The 24,159-nt window shown below is 48.2% G+C and overlaps 1 protein-coding gene and 1 non-coding gene across 16 annotated transcripts; both read left to right on the forward strand.

The window, feature by feature from the left end:
- Window positions 1-981: 981 nt before the first annotated feature.
- CHD4 (chromodomain helicase DNA binding protein 4) lies at window positions 982-23,402 on the forward strand. Of its 15 annotated transcripts, none has more exons than XM_061365532.1 (40): window positions 982-1,160; window positions 2,097-2,257; window positions 4,167-4,294; window positions 4,487-4,678; window positions 5,074-5,192; window positions 5,622-5,863; window positions 5,947-6,074; window positions 6,208-6,343; window positions 6,811-6,992; window positions 7,113-7,352; window positions 8,281-8,484; window positions 8,591-8,796; window positions 9,046-9,177; window positions 9,487-9,583; window positions 9,960-10,151; window positions 10,240-10,440; window positions 11,405-11,542; window positions 14,384-14,505; window positions 14,631-14,804; window positions 15,110-15,251; window positions 15,725-15,856; window positions 15,967-16,084; window positions 16,286-16,410; window positions 16,688-16,925; window positions 17,098-17,270; window positions 17,421-17,601; window positions 17,679-17,789; window positions 17,940-18,046; window positions 18,129-18,262; window positions 18,775-18,919; window positions 19,109-19,274; window positions 19,652-19,761; window positions 19,993-20,128; window positions 20,383-20,460; window positions 20,579-20,716; window positions 20,813-20,921; window positions 21,244-21,376; window positions 22,291-22,486; window positions 22,574-22,717; window positions 22,840-23,402. In XM_061365532.1, exons 2-40 carry the CDS (start codon window positions 2,161-2,163, stop codon window positions 22,899-22,901), a joined length of 5,808 nt encoding a protein of 1,935 aa, XP_061221516.1. In that variant the 5' UTR covers window positions 982-1,160; window positions 2,097-2,160; the 3' UTR covers window positions 22,902-23,402. The 15 variants fall into 15 exon arrangements, with proteins under 15 accessions (XP_061221516.1, XP_061221519.1, XP_061221518.1 ...); XM_061365535.1 differs by having other exon boundaries at window positions 19,996-20,128; XM_061365534.1 differs by having other exon boundaries at window positions 982-1,131.
- On the forward strand, window positions 19,302-19,440 carry LOC133218834 (small Cajal body-specific RNA 11). The gene has a single exon (XR_009727279.1). It is a non-coding gene; the product is annotated as a small Cajal body-specific RNA 11 (non-coding RNA).
- Window positions 23,403-24,159: the final 757 nt, after the last annotated feature.

The raw sequence follows: 24,159 nt of genomic DNA on the forward strand, positions 1-24,159 counted from the left end.
CCATCTGTTGGGAGAGGAAAGGGCTGGCGCTGTGTGCGGAGGGGAGACAACAGAAGTCACTCGTGGTGGCTGTGCTGCCGGTGGGGATGGATAGCCTCGGAGCAGCCCTGCAGCCCCGCAACCCCGCGGGCAGAGCGTGCGGGATGGGGCATGGCACAGGGAAGAGGAGCGAGCGGAGCACTCTGCCCCGGGATTGGGTGCCATCGGTGTGGGCCCGGCAGAGGGTGGTGCCCGCTGCGGGCCGCCAGGGCCCTGTGTCAGCGAACGGGCGGCGCGCAGGGGCCGGGCGATGCCAGAGCGCTTCGGGCTGCGTGGCTGGCCCAGTGCCCCGGGACCTTGACTGCGGCGCCGCGGGCCGCGGGCCGGGCGGGGCGGGGTGGGCAACAGAGGGTAATGGCGGGGAGGAGGGGTGGCGGGGAAAGGAGCCCCCTGGGGTGCGGGGCGGGCGGCCGCGAGTATTATGGGATGCCTGGCTGGACGGTGGCTCCCGGCGACTATTATGGGATGCCTGCCTGAGCGGGGGGGGTGGGGGGTGGAGGGGGTGTATGTGTGACTATTATGGGATGTGCGCCCGGGGTGTGACTATTATGGGATGTTCTGGGGGGTATACAGTGTGCCCCCCGTCCTCCTCCCCACCGCCGCAGGGGGGGGTGTGCCTATTATGGGATGGCAGGCCGGCCGGCACGCGCGCGGGCGAGGGGCCGAACCGCGAGGGGCGCCCTGCCCTGGCGCGGGGTCCCGGGTGCGGGGGGGGGGGGGGGGGGGGGAAAGGAGGGCGAGTATTATGGGATGCCGGAGCGAAGGGGTGCGAGCGTGGGGAGTATTATGGGATGTTTCTCAGGGGGGTTGGGGGGCTTATTATGGGATGTTCCCGGCGGGAGGGGTGATTATTATGGGATGCCGGGCCGGGCAGTGAGTGGGAAGTTCTGAAGGGAGGGCGGATATTATGGGATGTCTCGGGGGGGGTGGTTGCCGAGGAGATAGGGGCGTGGCCTGTTGCTGGGGTCCGGGGGCATATTATGGGATGGAGGCGGGAGCGGGGCGTGGCCTGGCCGGGTTTTTTCCCCTTTAAGAGGCGGTGCCGGGGCCGGAGCCATTTTCCCTTCAGCAGCAGCAGCGGCGGCGGTAGTGGTGAGAGCGGAACCGGGGACTGGAGCTGGGTGAGGAGACGAGAAGGGACGAGGGCGGGAAGGGCCTCCTGCCGCCTCTCGGGGTGCTTCTGCGGCCGGCCCCCCCCTCCTTCCCCCCCTCCGCAGGAAGTCCCGTTAGCTGCCGGCCGCAGCTTCCCCGCAGGGCCGCGGCGTGTCCGTGGCCGGGCGGCCGCAGGGCATTTCCCCTCCCCCACCTGGCCCCGCACCGTCGGTCCCCGCAGCCCGTCCGTGTCGGGGGGGGTCGGCCCCTCGCCTCACGCTAGCCGGACTGCCCCGGCCCCGCCCCGCGCCCCCGCCCTGCAGACGCTGCCCCCTCCCGCCGCCGCCCCCGCCCTGCGCCGCGCAACCCCGCTCCGGGCGGGGGAAGCTGGGGGTGCGGCGGGCAGCGGAGCGGGGCTGCGCTGCGGGCGCCGCCGAGCCAGCCCTATCCTTTGTGTGGGGCCGCCGGCGGAGCGGGGCGACGCTGACCGACCTCTGCGGCCGTGTCAGCCCGGGGCCGGCGCGCCAAGTTGGGGCGGGCGAGCTAGGCACTGCCGGCAGTGCCAGTTCCGCCGCATCGGGCCCCGCGTGGGCTGCCCCTTCCTCCCTGAGGCGGCTCGCTGACTGCGTCCCGGTGCACAAGGGCTTCTTTGGAAGCCTTCCCTGCCAAGGTAGCAATAACCGAGGGCAGCTGGCTGCAGGGGATGGGAAAATTTTCCTATAGGACAGCTGTTTTGGCTTCCTCGCCAGAGATGAGTTGCTGACTCAGGTTAATATCTAGTGTCTTCAAAGCCTGCTTCATCACAACTCTCAGATGATACTTGCTGCCAGTGTTTCTATTATCTGTAGGCTCCAAATTCAGTGAAGTTGCTGTCTAAGCTTTCTCACGGATCTTGGTAGCATTAATGCTTGGGAAAACGGAGTTCAGGTTTGCTGTAACTTTCTCTTTTTTTCTTTTCAATGAAGTACTGGCTTGACTGGCAAGAAAGCGACACCCTGTGTAAGCCCAGGCCTCCCCCAGTCGGAGGACATGGCATCGGGCATTGGCTCTCCATCACCGTGCTCAGGGGGCAGTGATGATGATGAGATGGAGATCCTATTGAACAATGCCATACCCCAGCATCCAGGTATGGAGAGCATGCAGGGCATGTATGTGAAGCGGGGGTAATGCTGGTCTTAAGCTGAATATGGGAAATACACTATGTGCTGGGGAATGTCTTTTTATTGTTTTTTACTACAAGTTACACACATGGCTTTGATAGCTGAGTCCCGGGGTTACTTCAAAGTGCAAGGCTTGTGGCTTTATGTCAGGTGGAGCTGACTTTGTTCCAAGGCTGCTGGAGCCTGTGCTCTGAGGAGGTGTAAGGGGTGGAGGCAGAGCGTCCAGTTCTGATGGGGTACCAAAATGCCCGCAAGTGTCGTATTTTATGACTGGGGAGGGGAAAGTGGGGGGGTATGTGAAAGGGCAGGGTGCCTGGCTTTGCTTTCATCTGGGAACTCAGACCGGCTGACGTCCAGAGCAAACTGCCCTGGGCTGTTGCATGACCCACTTTCCTTCACCACACCCAATTATTGAGGTTTCTTGTGGTTCTTGCTCGGTGCTGCTTGCTCACCTTTGCATTTCTCGTAGTCTTTGTACCTTGCCTTTTCCCTGATGCTTACATCCTCATCATCAACATGAGACTTGAGTTGGAGGAGCTCTGGGTACTCTTCTGTTGGGGTTTTTGTTCTTGTTGCTGCTGTGGTTGTTGATGGCTTGCTCTGTGGATCTATATCTGGATTCTCTGCTTCCGTGTGAAAAGCGATAATGTCTGTCCTGATGTGCTGGATTGTAGGACAAGGTTGAGTTTTCCTACTAACTTGTGCTGTAGTGTCTTTGTCACATGCAAGAGAAATGTTGCACTGAAAGTGGGAAATGGTGTTGTCTGCTTTGGCTTATTTTGTTTGCTGTTTTTTCTTAAAGCTTTAACACTAGGGTTTTTGGCATCTGTAAAACCTTAGAAGGGGACTGTTAGTAAGCCTTGTAAGGAAAGTCTTGGTGAAGAAAAACTGCTAAACTGCCTGCAAACTAGAGAGCTTTAGGTACTATGTTTGAATGGATGGGACAGTCAGAACTTGGGGGAGAAGAAGAGGTGGGATTCCTGAAGGACCTGGTGTTGCAGGGCTGTGGGAGTGAAGAGATCTCCACCGATTGGCAATATGGCAGCAGCCAGGTGTGGGACTCCAGGTTCTGAGAGCTCAGCCTGTGCAGCTTCAGCCCTGGCTGTGGTAGCTCATCTGACCTGTGGCTTCCTCCATCCTGCCCAGCTCCTGTGGTCAGGAGGCCATTTTCCCTTGGAGGGAGAAGGAGTGACTCTGGCTGTGTGCGGTGGGCGGGGCAGTGGGGAGGGCGGGTGGCTGATGCAGGCTGCCACAAAGGGAAGGGCTCTGTGGCTGCCCCTCGTCCCAGGGGCAGGCAGGGAAAGGGGGGCTGTGCAGATGGGAGCTGGCATGCATTCCTCTGGCTGAACAGTGAGCTTGCTTAGCTCTTGGTGCAGAGGGAAGGGCTTGGGGGAAGGTTGTGTCAAATCCGGATTGGAATAGAGTTGCTGAGTAACAGCTTTCCTATGGAGGAGAAGTAGTGGCTTACTGGTCTCTGTTTTGCATGTGGCTGTATGGTGCTCTGTACTGCTTTCCTGGAGACCTGTGTACCTTAATGCCATCCTAGTCAGGTTCTCAGATGTGTTCACCATCTTGTCTCCTTTAGAATAGATGGCCACATCTATATTTTTTTCTCTTCTTGTTGGATTATGGCAAGATCTGAGTGCATCTCTGCTTGGAGAAGGAATATTGTGGAAATAGGTGGTGTTGGAGGGAGGGGGAAAACTATACAGTGGTAACTTAAGATTTGTTGGCATCTGTTTTGAACAGTAACAAAGTAAGCAGTTGTCTGCTTGCTGCGTATTTACATAGAAGTGTTCTGAGATCTTTGAGAAGTGGCTATGCTGTAGTGTATAGATGGGGTTTGAATAAGACATGTCATCTCTTTCCCTCCAGAGCCTGAAGAAGAGCCAGAAGAAGAGCTTCTGTCAGAGGCTGACACCCCCAAAATCAAGAAGAAGAAGAAGCCCAAGAAACTAAAGGAACCCAAAGTGCCCAAGCTCAACAAGCGTCAGAAGAAGGAGGTAAGGAAAAGAATGCCCAAGGTCACACTCTAAAATGTGGATATATGGGGTGAGTTTGCCTTCTGTTGTTGTTGGCCCATGGCAGCAATCCTTTGTATGAACCCTCTCAAACCTGGGGAGAGTGTGCTGTTTAGTGCTTATCCAGGGTATTTTCTCACAGCTACCTGATCTTCTCTCTCCCTCCCTCCCCAGCTGGGGGACAGCTCTGGTGAGGGGAATGAGTTTGTGGAGGAGGAAGAGGAGGTTCTGCGCTCTGACAGTGAGGGCAGTGACTACACACCTGGGAAGAAGAAAAAGAAGAAATTAGGGCCCAAGAAGGAAAAGAAAAACAAAGCCAAGCGCAAGGAGGAGGAGGAAGAGGAGGAAGAAGATGATGACTCAAAGGTGAGAAGCTACCCTTGCTGACTGACTGCATGGTCCTTCTTCCCATGTATCTGATTTTGGGGATCATTGTGCTTTCAGTTTAAGATGGTATGTGGAGTTGGGGCTGTTAAGTTCTTATTCCTCTACTAGACCTGCTTGCCTTCACCATTTTCCCACCTTGCATTCTTTCTCTTCTGCCTTAAACATGCCTAGGATGTGTGTTGAATCCAAAGACTTTTCCCACCTCCACTGATGTTCTATTGAGGATGTGTCATACGGCGGTGATAAGTGGACAGGAGGGGAAAAATCCCCTTGTCCTGACCCATTGGGTCTTCTGTGGATGTGTGGAAGTTCAGATCTTTCCTGGAGCGGAACTAGAGCTTTTTCTCACAGTTGCTGTGATTCTCTTTGCATAGGAGCCGAAATCATCTGCTCAGCTCTTGGAGGATTGGGGCATGGAGGATATAGATCACATCTTCACAGAGGAGGACTACCGCACTCTTACCAACTACAAAGCTTTCAGCCAGTTTGTCAGGTAAACTGTAAGCCTATATTTGGAAGGACTCGAGCAAAAAGAGAGATGGGACAAGGACTAAGTTCCTTTGGCTTGAAACTCAAGACACTTTAGATGCACCACTGTCCTACCTAGCAAAATATGAAGCAACAGTGAAATAATTGAGCCACATAATTTTTTGGTTTTGGTGTTGGAGATGATGAAAGCTCTCATTCCCTGTTCCCCTTCTTCCTTAGTATGCTAAATTTTGTTTCACCTTCCAACCCCCTGAGTATTTGCATCCTCCACACAGAGTGAAGGATGAGAGTTAAGAGATTCATTGGCTGTTGAGATCAAGAGATTAGAAAGGAATGTGGCTTGAGATAGAAATGTTTATGGGGGTGGCAGGGAGGAATAATGGTTTGGATTTCAGGGTGGTCTGGTAACTTTTCTTTCTTTTAATGTCTGCAGGCCACTTATTGCAGCCAAGAACCCTAAAATAGCAGTGTCGAAGATGATGATGGTACTGGGAGCCAAATGGAGAGAGTTCAGCACAAACAACCCCTTCAAGGGAAGTTCAGGTGCATCTGTGGCAGCTGCTGCAGCTGCAGCTGTTGCAGTAGTGGAGAGTATGGTGACAAATGTGGATGCTGTCCTGCCACAACCCCCTGTAGATGTGCCACTCAGGAAAGCCAAGACAAAGGAGGGCAAAGGTGAGATAAAGAATCTGGCAGAATGGTAGAAGGCAAGTGGTGTCAAGGCAGTAATCCTGACTTGTAGGCTCCTCTGTTTCCAGGCCCTAATGCCCGGCGGAAGCCAAAGGCCAGTCCTCGTATTCCTGATATCAAGAAACCTAAAACAAAGAAGGTGGCGCCTTTGAAAATAAAACTGGGAGGATTTGGTTCCAAGCGTAAAAGATCATCGGTAAGTGATGCTCCTTCCTTGACCTCCTGAGGAGGAGGAGGTGATGATGTGCTAGAAATTCTGGGATGCATGTCTCTTTGCTGTCTCCAGTATGCGTGCCTGGGTAGCACAGTGTTTTTCTAATCTACCTCAGAGTGAAGATGATGATCTGGATGTAGAGTCAGACTTCGATGATGCCAGCATCAACAGCTACTCTGTTTCAGACGGATCTACAAGCCGTAGTAGCCGCAGCCGCAAAAAACTCAAAGCTGGGAAAAAGAAGAAGAAAGGTATGGACATTTAGCTCTTAGTTGTGGACAGCAGTGCACCTAATGTGTGGAAAGATTACAGAAATGTCTATGCAGAATTTGTATATTTAACAGCATACTTGAGGGAGGAGAATTGTTAAGCAAGAACCTGACACTGTTTTTAATAAGGAAAAGGTTTTCAGTTGTTTCAGCACTGTGTCTGTTTCCCTGCCAAAGTCGAGTTTTCCTCACTTCAGTTACACTGTTAATTTTGTAAGTGGAAGGCACAAAGGGGCTTATTTTACTCCTGTTCTAGCTCTTGCTCCTAGCCCTGTTTACCTAGGTAAAACAAGAATAGTTCTGGACTCCTGATCTTCATGTTGCTATGTTGGGAGAATATTGTATATATATTATATATATCTGTATTATGCTTTCGGGAGAGTATAATCCCTTACTATTGGAAGCCTCTACCTGCGGGTTGTATTGTAACTCTTCACCATCCTTTGTAGGTGAGGAAGACTCCACAGTGGCTGTGGATGGTTATGAGACTGATCACCAGGACTACTGTGAGGTGTGCCAACAGGGAGGAGAAATTATACTGTGTGATACCTGCCCTCGTGCCTACCACATGGTTTGCCTGGACCCAGACATGGAGAAAGCCCCAGAGGGCAAATGGAGCTGCCCACACTGTGTGAGTACTGGATTCCCCAAACTGATGATAGAGGGAGAAGTTTAAAGTGACTTGAGGCTGCCTTTCTCCGGTAATAATCACAACTGTGCCATTTGGCTTTCTGATTTCCCTCTCCTATAGGAAAAAGAGGGCATTCAGTGGGAAGCAAAGGAGGATAACTCTGAAGGTGAGGAAATCCTGGAGGATGTTGTGGGGGATGCTGAGGAAGAGGATGACCATCATATGGAGTTCTGTAGGGTCTGCAAGGATGGAGGAGAGCTGCTCTGCTGTGATGCCTGTCCTTCATCCTATCACATACACTGTCTGAATCCCCCGTTGCCAGAGATTCCCAATGGAGAGTGGCTGTGTCCTCGCTGCACTGTGAGTTTCTGCTAGTACCATTCTCCTACTGCAGGCAATGATCAGTTGAATCCTTTTGGATCATATTTTGTGGGGAAGAATTAGTTCTCTGAAGGCTTGCCTCCTCTCACACTTTTGTCATATCAAGGCCTGGCTTTCTGTGTCTGTGTAACACTTTGTCAGTTGGCTGCTTTTTCCAGCCAGCAGGAAGGACAGGGTTACAGCCATCGAGTCTCATGGGGTTTGCCCTTGTGCAGAGTAGTTGGGCAGTTTTGGGTCTAGGATGACAAGGCTCAGTTTTCTCAGATCCTATATGTAGAAGCAGGAGAATGAGTGCAAGCAAATTCAGTGATTTTAAATTGTATTTTAAAGTAATGCAGAGCCAAACACTCTACTTGGACTGTAAACTTCATAATGCCAAGCCCTGTCTTAGTAGGTGGTTGGCAGAAACGTCATGCCTTTCCAGAAAGCTCATGAAGTATTGTAAGTGGTGTTAGGTGCTTTCATTAAGTGATTTTAAGACGATGAACACAAAAGCTGCTTCAGGATATATCCATGGGCTGGGCCAGTAGTTCTACAGCAAGATACTTTTTGTGCAGACTTCCACTGGGACTTGTGGCTGGATATATTACTGGAGTTCATCAAGCATAGCAATTTCTATATTTCATGTAGAGTTTCTGAATTGCTGTGGCCCTGGGGAAAAAACTGAATTGAGATTCTGAATTCAGTTTGGGGTTTGTCAGTCCTAGAAAAAGAAGACAAACTGGGGAAAGCTCAAACAAATGATGGAGATAAAGAGGATGAAACCTTCTAATTCCAAAAAGCAAATGCTATCTGCATAGTAAAGCTATAGTTAAGGAAAAGAACTGTGACTGTATGCTTCTATTTCTCAGTGTTTGTGTGCTGCAGAGTATGTACGCTTTGTAACAAGCTCTGTTTAACTTTTCAGTGCCCAGCCTTGAAAGGGAAGGTGCAGAAGATCTTGATCTGGAAATGGGGTCAGCCTCCAGTTGGCCCACCACCACCACGTCCACCTGATGCTGACCCTAATGCTCCACCCCCTAAGCCTCTGGAGGGTCGGCCAGAAAGGCAGTTCTTTGTCAAATGGCAGGGCATGTCCTACTGGCACTGCTCTTGGGTCTCTGAGTTGCAGGTGAGTGGAGGACTTTAACCACACCATGTGGCTGGATAGTTCAGGGGAGATATCTTCGATAGTTGGTGGGGAAAACACCTACTAACTGCTTCTGCCCCTATTCCAGCTGGAGCTGCACTGCCAGGTCATGTTTCGTAACTACCAGCGTAAAAATGACATGGATGAGCCTCCCTCAGGGGACTTTGGAGGGGAAGAGGAGAAAAGCCGGAAGAGAAAAAACAAGGACCCCAAATATGCTGAGATGGAGGAGCGCTTCTATCGATACGGGATCAAGCCTGAGTGGATGATGATCCACAGAATCCTTAATCATAGGTAAGGGACATAGGAAAGAGGATTTTCCACAAAGACCTTAAGCAGGGCTAAGGGAGAGTGGATGAGCTAAACTGCACTATGACTGGGGGAAACAGTGGGAGTTCGCTTGTTCAGGGGAAACAGTGGGTATGACAAAGTTCTTTTGTTTCTGTTGCTTCACTGAGGGATCCTTTCCTTCTCTCCCATTGGGGTGAATTGTGTGAATACTGCCTTTTCACTGTACTTAAGACTTACTGTTTTTTTCCACAGTGTGGATAAGAAGGGGAATGTCCACTATTTGATCAAATGGAGAGACCTACCCTATGATCAGGCATCGTGGGAAAGTGAAGATGTGGATATCCAAGATTATGACCTCTACAAGCAAGCCTATTGGAATCACAGGTAAGAGAAGTATCTAGAGCTTGTGTTCCTTTGCTTTCTTTCAAGAGAAAACTAGAGGATTTCAGTCCCTAGCACTGGCTGGATTAATATATGGAGATACCCAAGAAGCATTACCTTGTTGGTGACTTCTTATTCCTTTTGGCAAGGGCCACAAGGTACTTTGTGCCTCTGCACCAGTTCATGAAGGCTCCAGTCCTTTTCTCTTGAGCGTATTTGAGTCATTGCCCTCCTATCCTTTGCAATGGTTTTCCCTTGATCTGTTACAAAAAGCCATTAAACTTGCATGTTCTTGGGACTGTCTCTGCACAGGGAGCTGATGAGAGGTGAAGAGGGCAGGCCTGGTAAGAAGTTAAAGAAAGTGAAGATGCGTAAACTGGAAAGGCCTCCTGAGACTCCCACAGTAGATGTAAGTTACTGTTTTTATTGCTTAGGAGCCATTTGATACATCTGCTTATTCTGGGGAGGGAGCAGGTAAATGAGAAACCGGAGACTAAAGAGCATATGGTTTAGAGTTTCTTCATGGGCCGAAAAACAAATGGGTTCTAGAGCCTTCAGACAGAGGCCCACCTTCTCCTTTGGGTGAGACACTGGCTGGCTCTTGGTGAAAGGGTATAACAAAAAAAGGGTTTGGTGGACATATAGGAATCTTATCTGGTGATTTATTTATTTTTTTGTCTGAAATCTCATCAGCACTAGGGAATATATGGGTGGCTTGAAAAGGGAGTCTTGGTAGCTGTCTAGCTAAGGTAAAAAATACCAACTCTTCTTTTTTTGCACTGTAGCCAACAGTGAAATATGACCGGCAACCAGAGTACCTTGATGTAACAGGGGGGACTCTGCATCCCTACCAACTGGAAGGACTGAACTGGCTGCGCTTCTCTTGGGCCCAGGGCACAGATACAATCTTGGCTGATGAAATGGGTCTGGGAAAGACTGTGCAGACAGCTGTGTTCCTATATTCCTTATACAAAGAGGTGAGAACTGAGAGATTACTGTCCATGTTGATTCTGCCTGCATTCGTGGTTGTATTCATCTAATGCTCTTACTGACTCTTGTTTGTAGGGCCACTCAAAGGGTCCCTTTTTGGTGAGTGCCCCACTGTCCACAATCATCAACTGGGAACGAGAATTTGAGATGTGGGCCCCAGACATGTATGTAGTGACCTATGTTGGGGATAAAGACAGCCGGGCCATCATCCGGGAGAATGAGTTCACTTTTGAGGATAATGCAATTCGTGGAGGCAAGAAAGCATCCAGAATGAAGGTACAGAACTCTGAGGGAACACAGGCATGAACTGAAGGAAGAGATGCGCTGCCCTGGCTTTCAGCAGTTGAGATTCAGATACTCTAGTGTCCCTGGGAGCTGATGATACTTGTAGCTTCCAAGGGGAAATAACTGCAAATCGATGACTGATGGGTATTTAGACTCTTGCTCTAGACTGTTTAACGCTCTGTACTAGTCTGAACTAATTTGGTGCTGGAAAAAGAGGGTTGACTAAGGTAATACTGACCATAGGCAAGTCCCTCTTTCTTCTACTTAATCTGTGAAGTTGTGCAGCACTTCTACAGATTGAAGGCAATGTCAGAATTGCCATTCTATGGAAAAGATAAATATACAAGAAATACGAGCTTTCTAATCTGAGGAACTTGCTGACAGCGAGGCCATACCTAGACATCTGAGAAATTGCACTCTGTGCCCAGACAGGAAGGAAGAGCCTGATCTAGATCGCTAGTGTTTGTAGAATTTTAGTCTTGCTAGTAAAAGCAAGATGGGAGCTGAAGCTTTTCCAGTGGCAGAGATAGGTAAGGACTCCTTTCCTTACCTTGAAATTGAACTGCATTAACTTAAAGTTTAGTGATGAATTACAAATCTTACGAAGTCTTAGTTTTTTGATGAGCTAGTCTTCTCCAAATCTCATTTCCCTGCTGTGCTTCTCTTTGCTGCTTATTTCTTAAACTTCTCTGTTATGATACTTGGCAGCTGCCCAGAAGTAGCGGGTCCTGAGGGGGTTGAGGAGACTCCTGTGTGTTGAGGGTAATAAGGGATTAAAAGGCTAGGATGGTTTAAGTAGCATTTTGAATCTTGTGACAGGAAACTGTGGGTGTGAAAAGTGATGTACTGTTTGTCCAGGGCTCACCAGAATAATTTGATGGAGAAATACTGCATCTACTTGGTTCTGGGGCTGTCCCCTGTCCCCTTACCATGTTCCTTTCTGTTTCCTTTGCAGAAGGAGGCTGCTGTGAAGTTCCATGTGCTTCTCACCTCCTATGAACTGATCACAATTGATATGGCCATACTAGGCTCTATTGACTGGGCCTGTCTCATTGTGGATGAAGCTCACAGACTGAAGAACAATCAGTCTAAGGTACCAGAGAAACATAGGTGGCTTATAGGCATGACATATATTGAAGGGGAGAATGGTCAGGGAGCATTCAGAAGATTAGATAGCTGCTTCTAAGCATGTAAGTTTATCTGTCAGCTCTTAGTGCAGTAGTAAATTTGATGTGTTTATTTAAAAACAAAACCAAACAGAGCCTTCATTTGGAGATTAAGTATCACTGGCCACAACTTCACTTTAATACATGTCACTGGTTAAAACAGCTTTCTCTAGGTGAATAGGCAACTGGAGTATGCTGGAAAAGAGGAAAAACCTGGATGTTGTTGGTACTCTGAAATACAGACTGGCTTCCTTGAAAGCAGATCATGTATCTGCACCACCTCTGTTCTGGAAAGGTTTACCATACTGAGCATAAAACAGGTTGCATGAGTACAGTTATTCTGCTTCCAGAGTAGGCCTCCTCTCTCTATTCATCTAGATTTGTAGCAGAACTAAGTGGATGTTACAGGAATGGGAGAGGTGGGCAAAGGTGTTCAAAAATCACAGAAGCATAGAATAGTTTGGGTTGAAAAGATACTCAAAGGTTATCTAGTTCCAACACCACAGGCAGGGATACCTTCCACTAGATGTGGTTGCTCCAAGCCCCATCCAGCCTGGCCTTGAGCACTGCCAAGAATGGAGCATTCACAGCTTCCCTAGGCAACCTGTGCCAGTGCCTCACCAGCCTTACAGTGAAGAATGTCTTCCTAATCTCCAGTCTGAATCTACCCTCTTTCATTTTAAAGCCATTTTCCTTTTTCTACCCTTACATGACCTTGTAGAAAGCCCCTCTCTAGGCTTCTTGTAGCCCTTTAGGCACTGGAGCTACTCTAAGGTTTCCCCAAAGCCTTCTCTTCTCCAGGCTGAGCAACCCCAACTCTCAGTCTGTTTTAATAAGAGAGATCCTCTAGCTCTATGATCATCTTCATGGTTGTTTTCTTCTGGACTCGCTCTAACAGTTACTCAGCCTCCTTATGTTGGGGGTCTCATAGCTGGACACGATACTCCAGATAGGGTTTCACAAGAGCAAAGAGGGGAGGAGAATCACCTCTCTCAACCTGCTGGTCACACTCCTTCTGATGCAGCCCAGGATACAGTTGGGTTCCTGGGCTGCAGGTGCACACTGAAGCCAGCTCATGTTGAGCTTCTCATCAACCAACACCCCAAAGTCTTTCTCCTCAGGGTTGCTCCCAATGTGTTCTCCACCCAGCTTGTGTTTGTGCTTGGATTGCCCTGACCAAGGTGCAGAACCTGGTACCTGGCCTTGTTGAACTTCAAGAGGTTTACATGGGTCCACTTCCCGAGCCTGCCAAGAAAATGTTTGGTAGATGCTGAAAGCTATATAGGTGTTTTTGTATGAGGCTGCACCTTAACTGAGCTTGTTTGAATTCAGTAGACTGACCTTTCTTAATCCAGCCCCTCCCTAAGTTCTTGTGCCTTAATTCTCTATTATTGATTTGTCTGTCTTCGGCTGGGTACTAGTATGCTAAAAACAATTGCTGTTGGAAATCTGGTTTTATATGTTCTGTGTGACTATGTAAGACAGAATTGCCTCTTGATTTCTTTTTGCTTAAATGGCTTTAGTTTTCTGGATCTTGGCATGAGGCATCGTTCAGAAACATCACAGCTGTGCTTGCAGTCCAGTTTCCAGATCTCTTATTTTTTTATTGTGGGCATTAGACTGGATGCCATTCTGTGCTTAGCATTGAAATTACTGGAAGTAGTAATGAATGCTTACTATTAGTATTTGTTAATAGAGAAAGGATGTAAAGGCTCAAGGTTACACTACGACTAATAGTTACAATTGGTTGTTTACCAAGACTATTAAATCTATGTCTTTCTAGAGCAGCTTCCTGTCGTGGTAGGTGTTTGGCTGCAAGGCAGGTCAGAAGCTTCTTGACAGAGTGCAGTTATCTGCTAAAGTTTTGCTAATCAGTAACTTCCATATTTGATTCCAAAATAGTGTTTGGGGTTGTTGGTTTTTTTTCTAGTATTACTATGTAGAAAGATAAAACCCCATGGAAGCCGTGAGAAGGATGCTCCTGGTATGATAACCAAAACTGAAGTGATGATGGGTTTCTCTTTGAGGGTGTTTTTTTTGTTGTTGTTGTTTGCCATCTACTACAAGCTGCTTTCAAAAAGTTTGACCTTGTATTTGCTAAGTGTAAAGGAAGCAAAGAAATGGCCATGTTCATAAATAAATGATGGCTTTATTGTCAATTTCTGCTGGTGAGCATGGTACACTTGTGCACTTCAGTACTTTTTCTGCTCAGTACCTCTGTCTGGAGTTCTTTCATTGTGAAAACCAGCACAAATTACCTTAAAGACACATTGGAAAACCCTTAGGTCTTTCTCTCCTCTGCTTGTTCAGAGCTCTGGAACATTGCCCAGATTGATATGAATAAGAAGAATGACTTAGCTATTTCTAGAATTCTCAAGGCAGAGTAGTTGTAAGGATGTGGAACACTAATTTAGCAAGAAAAAGTAGGTAGCATAGCAGTCTGGAAATGATTGGTGGTCTCAGAGCTTGTAACTTGGAAGAGTAAGAAGAGCCTACTAGCACCTGATGGCTTGTAGGGTTTGCTGCAGTCACGTTTTAGCTATGCAGAGCAATGATCCAAATGAGATCAGTCTAGTGACCCTGACTGGAATGTGAGCTACTTGGAGCTCTTGTCCAAACAGCTGATGTGATCTAAACTCTACCCTAGCTTGGTTGTCAGCATTGGGCTTTTTTTTCGTAGGCCTATGACTTAATAAGCCTCTGATATGTTTGTATGTGTTTTTTTTCCTTCCATCACCACTGTTTCTTCCCTGCTCTCTACTTCACAGTTCTTCCGTGTGCTGAATGGTTACTCCCTCCAGCACAAGCTGCTGCTTACAGGAACTCCCTTGCAGAACAACCTGGAAGAACTGTTCCACCTGCTGAACTTCCTCACGCCAGAGAGATTCCAGTATGTCTTGCAGTGCAAGTCAGCCTGCCTGTTTTGTCACTCCTATTCTGTTTCTTGTGGGTTTCTTCCCCTCTTCCCCCTCCTTTTTCCTTTGTGGCTTTTGCTGAGTGTCTCTTTCTCTGCAGTAACTTGGAGGGCTTCCTAGAAGAGTTTGCAGATATTGCCAAGGAAGATCAGATCAAGAAGCTGCATGACATGCTGGGCCCACACATGCTGAGGCGTCTCAAAGCTGATGTTTTCAAGAATATGCCATCTAAGACTGAACTCATTGTCAGAGTGGAATTGAGCCCCATGCAGAAGTGAGTATGGGGATGAAGAGAGTACCTGCTGTTGTTGCTCTGCTCTTCTGTTTCAAAGATGATGTTGAAATAGCCTCATCCTCACTATAGGGCTTTCTGCACAGTGGATAGGAGGAAGATTCCCTGCTGCCACTATAGCAGAGGGTTTACTAATCTGTGCTTTGATGTAAGGAATAAAGAGACAGTGAATGCCAGTGGCAGAGCCTAGGTAGCTGGCCGGTGATGCCAGGAGCTGTGCAGAGTTTAGCAAAGAGTGTGTTAAGTCATTCTCATGAGGGGTGTCTGAGCTGTATTTTTCTTTTCAGGAAGTATTATAAATACATTTTGACAAGAAACTTTGAGGCACTGAATGCACGTGGTGGTGGTAACCAAGTGTCCTTGCTCAATGTTGTTATGGATCTGAAGAAGTGCTGCAACCACCCCTACCTCTTTCCTGTGGCTGCTATGGTATGTCCAGTTACTCTATATAAGCAAATTCCCTGCTGGCTGTTAACCAGGGAGCCAGTTAGCTCCCTAGTAAACCATCAAGGGGTCCCCCTTCCCCCCTTTCTTCTATTCTATTCTTTCTTTCCCATCCTGTCTTCATGTAGACCCAGCATGCAAGAAAACCTTTCTTTTTTTCAGTATCTTTGTATGACAGGTAGAAGCTATCTTGTGACTCATGCAAGATGATGAAGACAGTCAAAGTAGGGACTAAGTCAGTAAGAAAGACAAGGGCACCTAGGAGTCAATTTGAAAGAGAAGAGGCAAAGGGTAGCACTAATGTTTCGTATAAGTAGTGCTGCACATTGTGGTTGTGCCAAGCTAAGTAATGATGTGAGTCAGCATCTGAACACTTTTAGGGACTAAGAGCAAGCTATAGCCCTTCAAGCAGTTTTCTTCACCCACCCTATACTGCTTTTCTTCTCTCATTTTCTCAGGAAGCTCCAAAAATGCCAAATGGCATGTATGATGGTAGTGCTCTTATTCGAGCCTCTGGAAAGCTGTTGCTGCTCCAGAAGATGTTAAAGAACCTTAAAGAAGGAGGTCACAGAGTGCTCATATTCTCTCAGGTATATGGGGAAAACCCCAAAGGCTGGGAGTGCTTTTTCTGAGAAAGGATCCTGTTGATCTGGTATCCTGTTGTTCTTCACTCTTTTGTGGTGATGGTTTTGATATGCAGATGACTAAAATGTTGGACCTTCTAGAAGACTTCTTGGAACATGAAGGGTACAAATATGAGCGGATTGATGGAGGAATCACAGGGAACATGCGTCAGGAGGCTATCGATCGCTTCAATGGTACGGAGTCTCCTCCCTTCTTTGCAGAATGAAAACTCACCTTGTATGTACTTGGCAGTTAGCAAAGGATTGTTGTGGCCCAACTCTGCCATTGCTCTCCTGGAATCTTAAATTAGAAGTGATTTCCCCCTCAGGTGGTGCGTGTAAGATACAAATAATGCACTTGCCCTTGACTGCTTTTGTTCTTTCCTTTCATTTAAGCTCCTGGTGCTCAGCAGTTCTGCTTTCTGCTTTCAACTCGAGCTGGGGGTCTTGGTATTAACTTGGCCACAGCAGATACTGTGATTATTTATGATTCAGACTGGAACCCGCATAATGATATTCAGGTGAGTCTGAATGAGACCACTCACTATGGAGTAATCCTCACGATGAGAGGAAACAAAGGGAGTTTGTGCAAGACTTCCCCTCTAGAAATGCAAAATCAGAGCAGTGAGGATGGGTAGAGATGGGAAGTGAAATAGCAGAGGGTTCTTCCAGGGGCCAGCCTTCCCTAATGTTAAGAGCAAGCATGAAGGCAACTGGGAAAATTGTTGGAGGTAGGTGGGGTGTATCAGACCACTACTTCTGTAGCTCTAGACTGTTCTGAGCGCATCTCTTTTCTAGGCTTTCAGTCGTGCACACAGAATTGGACAGAACAAGAAAGTGATGATATACCGCTTTGTGACAAGGGCCTCAGTGGAGGAACGTATCACTCAGGTGGCCAAGAAGAAAATGATGCTAACTCATCTGGTAGTGAGACCAGGGTTGGGCTCCAAGACAGGCTCCATGTCCAAACAGGAACTTGATGACATTCTCAAATTTGGCACTGAAGAGCTCTTCAAGGATGAGGCTACTGAGGGGGGTGAGTGCCTGGGAGTAGAACTGAAAGAGGTGGGGAGGTCTGGCTCCTTACTTAGCAAGTGACTATAGGCACAGTGCTGATTATAGCTCTACGGAGAGGTCTAGGGTGGCATTCCCTTTCCTTGGATCCTTGAAGATCCACACAGCAACTGTTGCCTATGCTCTTCCCTCAGGGGATAACAAAGAAGGTGAGGACAGCAGTGTCATCCACTATGATGACAAAGCAATTGAGCGTCTGTTGGATCGGAACCAGGATGAAACAGAAGATACTGAACTTCAGGGCATGAATGAGTATCTCAGCTCCTTCAAGGTGGCCCAGTATGTGGTTCGTGAAGAGGAGATGGGGGTGAGTGTGATGTGGATGTCAGCTAATATCTTGTGCTGAATGATGTAAGATTAATTAAACAAATTGAGCTCTGATGCTTTAAGGGCAAGCATGCATATATCTGCTTGGACAGGCTGAGGTTTGGAACTAAATCTGTGACCTCTCTGGCAGGAGGAAGAGGAGGTTGAACGGGAGATCATTAAGCAGGAGGAGTCAGTGGATCCTGATTACTGGGAGAAACTGCTTCGTCACCATTATGAACAGCAGCAGGAGGATCTTGCCAGGAATCTGGGCAAGGGGAAACGTATTCGCAAGCAAGTGAACTACAATGATGGCTCGCAGGAGGACAGAGGTACAAATCCATGGGAACTTGGGGGAGAAATGGGTATAAAGTATATGCTGCTGGGAAGTAATGGAGTAGCGTCTCAGGCTCACGTGCTGTTTTTCTTTCAGACTGGCAGGATGACCAGTCAGATAATCAGTCAGACTATTCAGTTGCTTCTGAAGAAGGAGATGAGGACTTTGATGAGAGGTCTGAAGGTAAGTTCTGGTGAAGCCAGTTCCTGGGTTGCTTTCTCTGAGTATGGGAACAGCTGGGACTTGATTTGGGTGATTTATACGCTTTGTAGCACTGCTCTGCAAGGGAAATATTCACGCAACACCATGCTGTGCGTTGTCTCTCCTCCTTAGCTGCGTTTCTCTCTCCAGCAGCTCGTCGGCCTAGCCGCAAAGGCCTGAGAAATGATAAGGATAAGCCTCTGCCTCCCTTACTTGCCCGTGTGGGAGGGAACATTGAGGTAAGTAGTACCAGGGTAGGCGTTTGCATCCTGTCTGCTTCTCTATGGCTCTTGCCGTATCTGTAGGTCTTCTCCTGTCTAGGTCTTGGGTTTCAATGCCCGCCAGCGGAAAGCCTTCCTCAATGCTATCATGCGTTATGGAATGCCACCTCAGGATGCCTTCACCACTCAGTGGCTTGTTCGGGACCTCCGTGGCAAGTCAGAGAAAGAGTTCAAGTGAGTCTGTGTTAAGCAGGGTTGGAAGACTGGCAGCATCTAGTCCCTTTAGGGAAGAATGAGAATTGTGCCTTTCCTGGCCTTTCCTTAGAGACTGCATTTCCCTAGTGCGTTAGTTGGTTCTTTACGAGGGAATGAAATATAAACTAGGTAGGAGAGATTAGGGATTGTTTCTTGTTCTTGTCCTTGGACTTGACTCATCAGTCACCAAAAGCAAGTGCTTTTAGAGAAGTAGTATGGCAAGCATGCAGTAACTACTCTCCCAGAGTCCTTTTTTTTGGCTTATGGTTGTTTCTGACTCAAGATCCTGAGTTGGCTGTGTGTACCCTTTATGTATGTAGCAATTCTGTCAAGAAATTCTCCCCTGAAGGAGCCTAGAATCCCAGAACTGGTGTTACTATGAGGTAGGATTTCTCAGGTGATTTCCCTTTTATGTGTTGAAAGGGAAAGATAATGCATGTCTCTGGCTAACCTGTTTTGTAGTCTACTTGCTTGTCTCTGTACTGCTCCAGGGCCTATGTCTCGCTGTTCATGCGCCATTTATGTGAACCTGGAGCTGATGGTGCAGAGACCTTTGCAGATGGGGTCCCACGGGAAGGTCTTTCTCGACAGCATGTTCTTACACGCATTGGGGTCATGTCACTTATACGCAAAAAGGTAGGTGCTGAGCAGAGCAATGAAGCGTTGGCCCTCCATACAACTTGTAGTCACTGGGCTCCTGTGTTAGTGAGTTACCTCTCCTTTCACACCTATTTCTGTTGTGTGCCAAGTGGCCTGCCTTTCTGATCTGAGGACGAGCTTTGTGTGACTCTTCTAATAATACATCTTTCTCATCCTCTCATGCAGGTGCAGGAATTTGAGCATGTGAATGGCCGTTGGAGTATGCCAGAGCTGGCAGAGATAGAGGAGAACAAGAAGCTTTCACAGCCAAGCTCACCCTCCCCCAAAACTCCAACTCCTTCAACACCAGGGGATACGCAGCCAAATACACCTGCCCCCATCCCTCCACCTGGTGAGAGCTCCCCTTTTGCACATTCCTGTGTCCTGACCTCATTCTGACTGTTCCCCTCACCGGAGCTGTGGTGGTGGGGTCTGGGGGTGGACACAGATCAACTTACTCTCGTGTTAGGAGGGCTGCCAAAGATATGTGCAAGCCCTTAAAGGCAAGAGAGGACACTAGCTTTCTTTGAATGAGCTGTCATCAGTGAGAAGAGGGAGTGGGCAGGAAAGGGGGTGGTGGGGGGATGTAATCTTGAGTGATACTGGTCCCATTTTGATGGGTCTAATCTCTGGAAGCAAAGGAGATGTCTGCTTGGTAGCAGTGAGGGGAAGAACTTACTGATGCTTTTCTTTTATCTGCTCTGTTGCTCTTGGATGGTAAATACACAGAAGAAGGAGTAAAAGCAGAAGAAGGAGCCAGTGCTAAGGAGCAAGGTGAATCATCTGAACCAGAGAAAGAGCTCAGTGCTTCTGCTACTGAAACAGAGGTCCCTATGGAGGTAAGTGTTGTGTCGCTGCTTTGCCTGATGCAATTGCAAACGTCTGCTTTTGCCACCTCTTCTGTGGTGGTTCTGCTGCTGAGGCAGAGGTGAGTTCTTGGAACGATATTTAAAGATAATTCTTAGGTCTTCAGAGATGGCCTGACATCTTTGTGCATCTTTGTTTTCCAAACTGCTGTTACTGTCTTTGTTTCAGTGCACTGCTTTACCTTGTTTCTGATTTGTCTTCAGCAGTGTGCCCAGCCTGTGGAGACACCACCACAGGAAGCAAAATCCCCAGTGAATCCCACAGAAGCAGATGAAAAAAAACCAGAGGAGCCGGAGGTGAAGGAAAGATCAGATGAGCCAATGGAAGTAGAAAGCAAAGGTACTTCAAGGGAGGTTATTTAATACCTTGAACATCAATAAACCCTTCTTCCCCTGAAATACTATTTCCCTAAATCTGCATCTTCCTTTCTTCAGCACTTCATCTTAAAGAAACAGGTGTAAATGTAGATAATCATTGGGGTGGCTCAGGACTTTGATCACGGAGTTAGGGAACAGTGTTAGTTTTCACAGGCTGAAGAACAAAACCTTGGACTTCCCATGTGCCCCTACATCTCTTGTTCTCCTCTCCTGCAGCTGATGTGGAGAAGGTGGAAGACAGAGCACCTATTGAGAATCCCTCTGACCCTCCTATAATTACTCTGGATGAGAAAGGTGAGTCATGATCATAATTCTGTTCTCTTCCTTAACTCCTGTCCTGCAAGGATTCTTTGTGGGACCAACTTGCTGTGATACCTGCCATGTTCTCTCTAATAATTTCCTATGTGTACAGATGAGAAAAAGGATGATGATAAGAGAGATGTGGTGATGCTGCAGAATGGAGAGATGCCGAAAGAGTCAGTAGACGAAAGGCACAAGAAGGCGGTGAAGCAGCGCTTCATGTTCAACATAGCAGATGGTGGCTTCACTGGTATGAGGAATCCTTACATGCTTGAACTTGTTTGTATGTCTCTGGTGGTGTCCATGGAATAACTTTCAGCTGTTCTCTTGTCTCTTGCCTTCCCAGAACTACACTCCCTGTGGCAGAATGAAGAGCGGGCTGCAACTGTCACAAAGAAGACCTATGAGATCTGGCATCGGCGTCATGACTACTGGCTCCTTGCTGGGATTATCAAGTATCCTTACCCTGGTGGACCAGTTCTCTCTCCTTGTACATAAATTATCACAGTGAAGGTGACCATCCTGGGTCTGACTGGAGCATATTAATGGAGAGAGTGCTTTATCTTTTCACAAGAGTGCAAGTGATTGTGGGAGGAGCTTCCTGTCAGCCTAGTTAACACAGAGCAGGACATAGTTCTCATTCCTTTTCCTTTGGCTCTGGTTCCTCCCCTCTCTGCACCCCCTTTCCCCACCCCCTCTTGAGAACTGTATTTGCCTGGGCTGTGTATTCCCTTGTTCTCTCACTGCCTTTGTTTGCCTGAGCTCATCCCATCTCAGTCATGGCTATGCCCGTTGGCAGGATATTCAGAATGATCCTCGTTACGCCATCCTCAATGAACCCTTCAAGGGTGAGATGAACAGGGGTAACTTCCTGGAAATAAAGAATAAATTCTTGGCAAGGAGATTCAAGGTAAGGCTTTATCTTTAGGGTGATAAGTGCCTTTCAGTCATCTGGACCTCTGAGAACAAGAGCATGCTGTTCTATTTCCACTGAGAAAACAAAGGCTTTCATTTTAGGGGGGTGTGTGGAACTAGTAGTATCTCTCAGGATGATGCATGGTAAGGAAGCTCCAGTATGGGAGCTTCCTTTACTCTGGAAACGGTATTGGGGAGCTTGGTCCAGTGTGCTCTCTCCAAATGTTTATTGAACAACTGGTATGCAGGAGGCTTAAGGTTCAAGTGGCTGTTTCCATCACAGCTTCTCTTTGGTGTGCTACAACCCACCCAGTGTGCCTAAGCAGAACTTAGAAACACTGTATGGGTTGGCGAGAGGGTTGCCTTCAGTCTCTGCCTGAACTTACCTGGGAGTGACCACAGCTTAGTTCTGGGAGTGACAAAGGTCATGTATTTCCTGTCAGTTTTGGGGCAAAACATTAATTCAGTGTAGTCTGGCTGATCACTCCTGCACTAACAGGATTTAGATTGGTTTCTCCAAATGTCCCTGACATGAGTAACATTTGTAGACTCTTCCTGTAAGTAGCATTAGACTTGGGTTCAAAGAGGAAGCTCCCTCATCTTTGCTTCCTAAAGAAAGAATAAAATAGTAAACTCAGTTGTGAAAAAGAATTTGAGGAGAAATGAGACTCTTAGGCCTTTGATTAAACCTGTTGTGGCCTGGTTTTCTTGTGTACCTGGCCTAGCTTAATGGAGCCCTTGATAGTTCTGGGGTCTTCAGGCTTTGGTCAGTTTTAACAGAAGTAGGTGAAAGGAGGTTCAGCTGCAGAATCTCATCTCCTGAGATAGTGGAGAAGTGGACTGGGAGAAACCGGCTGCTTTCCAGGCACCTGCTGAAAGATGGCTTGGCATTGCTGTCCTGTCTTGCAGCTCCTGGAGCAAGCGCTGGTGATCGAGGAGCAGTTGCGGCGAGCTGCCTATTTGAACATGTCAGAAGACCCTTCTCATCCATCTATGGCTCTGAACACCCGTTTTGCAGAGGTGGAGTGCTTGGCTGAGAGCCACCAGCACCTATCCAAGGAGTCAATGGCTGGTAATAAACCAGCCAATGCTGTGCTGCACAAAGGTAATGCAGTGTGTTAAACTGAGGGTGGGACACTGCTTTCCCCTCTGGTCTTTGCCCTTCTAAACAGATAACCCCTGTCTCTTCCAGTTCTGAAACAGCTGGAGGAGCTTTTGAGTGACATGAAGGCAGATGTGACTCGCTTGCCTGCTACCATTGCCCGTATCCCACCTGTGGCAGTGCGCCTTCAGATGTCCGAGCGCAACATCCTCAGCCGACTGGCCAACCGCAGCAGTGAGCCCCCTCCACCGCCACCTCCCCAACAAGTACGTACCCCCTAGAGCTACCGGGGGCAGGTGAGGGCTCTGGGGGGAAAGCCAGGGTCTCCTGACTGCTCGTCTTCTCTCCCCATGCAGGTGGCCCAGCAGCAGTGAGTCCCTGGCGCAGTGCTGTTGACCTTTCAGCCAAGCTGAAGTGACCCACCCCCATCCCTTCACACTCTACGCCTCTGCCTGACATTCCTGACTGGGTGCTGTTTCCCTCCATGGAAGCTGCTGCGCAGGTCTCAGGGAGGAGAAGGAACTCCTTCCTTTGCAGCCAGCCCGTTGGAGCAGGGAGTGTGCTTGGGAGAGAGGGGGGATATGTATGTTGGACTCTGTACATAGTGACTGGAGGCCACAGCGCCATGTCTGTTACACGGAGAGCCTGGCTGCATTGCTCGCTGCCTCCGCCTGGAATTCCAGTTTTTTGGTTTTAATTTTATTTTGAGTTTGTTTACCGAAGATGAGCGCGCAGGCAAGACCAAGTGAAAGCCAGGACAGAGACAAAGCTACCTCCATCAAGATCCTTTTTAATACAAGAACTGACCGGACTTGTCCACTAATAAACAGCTTGAAGACAAAAAAAAAACAAAAAAAAAAAAGGAAAAAACAGAGCAAAACCTTGGTAAAACTGAAAAATAAAGTTTCCTTGTATTTTACTTTGTTACGTCTATTTAACGAAAGCAGGGTGGGTAAGTGTAACAAAGGAGGTTAGAGTGCTCCATTACCTCTCCTCTTGTCTTTTGTAGAATTACAACCTCAACCAGGTTGGCAGAGACCTTTAAGATCATCAACTCCAGCACTAACCCATAATCTACACGGTTGGTGAATGCTTCCAGGGATGGTGACTCCACCACTGCCCGCGGCAGCCTGTTCCAGTGCCTGATTATCCTTTTGGGAAGAAATGCCTAATATCCAGGCTAAACTTCCCCTGGTGCAGTTGAAGCTGTTACCTCTTGTCCTGTCATTTCTTACTTGGGAGACCAACCCCCTCCTTGCTACAACCTCCTTTCAGGGAATGGCAGAGAGGGGTAAGGTCCCTCTTGAGCCTTCTCTAGCCTAAACCCCCCAGGTTCCTAAGCTGTTCCCCATCACACGTGGGCACCAGCTCCATTGCCCTTTTCTGGCCCTGCTCCAGCACCTTAATGTCCCTTTTTTTAGTGGGGGGCTTAGAACTGAACACAGGATTTGAGGTGTGGCCTCACCAGTGCCCAGTACAGAAGAACAATCACTGCCTTGGCCCTGCTGCCACACTGGTACTGATACGGTCAGGATGCTGTTGGTGTTCTTGGCTGCCTGGGCGCAAGCTGCTCATGTTCAGGTAAATCAATTGGCACTTTCAGGTCCTTTTCCATGAGCAGTTTCTAGCCCCTCTTCCCCAAGCCTGGAGCGTTACAGGGGGTTGTTGTGGCTCAA

This window comes from Neopsephotus bourkii, unplaced genomic scaffold (genome assembly GCF_033783945.1).
Source record: "Neopsephotus bourkii isolate Nb327-2 ecotype Australia unplaced genomic scaffold, CSIRO-AGI_Nbou_v1 NB_1287, whole genome shotgun sequence".
NCBI classification, from domain to species: domain Eukaryota; kingdom Metazoa; phylum Chordata; class Aves; order Psittaciformes; family Psittacidae; genus Neopsephotus; species Neopsephotus bourkii.

What these genes read in the sequence shown, in the direction of transcription:
- CHD4 (XM_061365532.1), top strand. Translation starts at nt 2,161, where the DNA reads ATGGCATCGGGCATTGGCTCTCCATCACCGTGCTCAGGGGGCAGTGAT. An exon ending in TGGGAAAAAGAAGAAGAAAG is followed by an intron (nt 6,344 to 6,810) that starts GTATGGACATTT and finishes CATCCTTTGTAG; the next exon opens with GTGAGGAAGACTCCACAGTG. An exon ending in ACCCGCATAATGATATTCAG is followed by an intron (nt 16,411 to 16,687) that starts GTGAGTCTGAAT and finishes TCTCTTTTCTAG; the next exon opens with GCTTTCAGTCGTGCACACAG.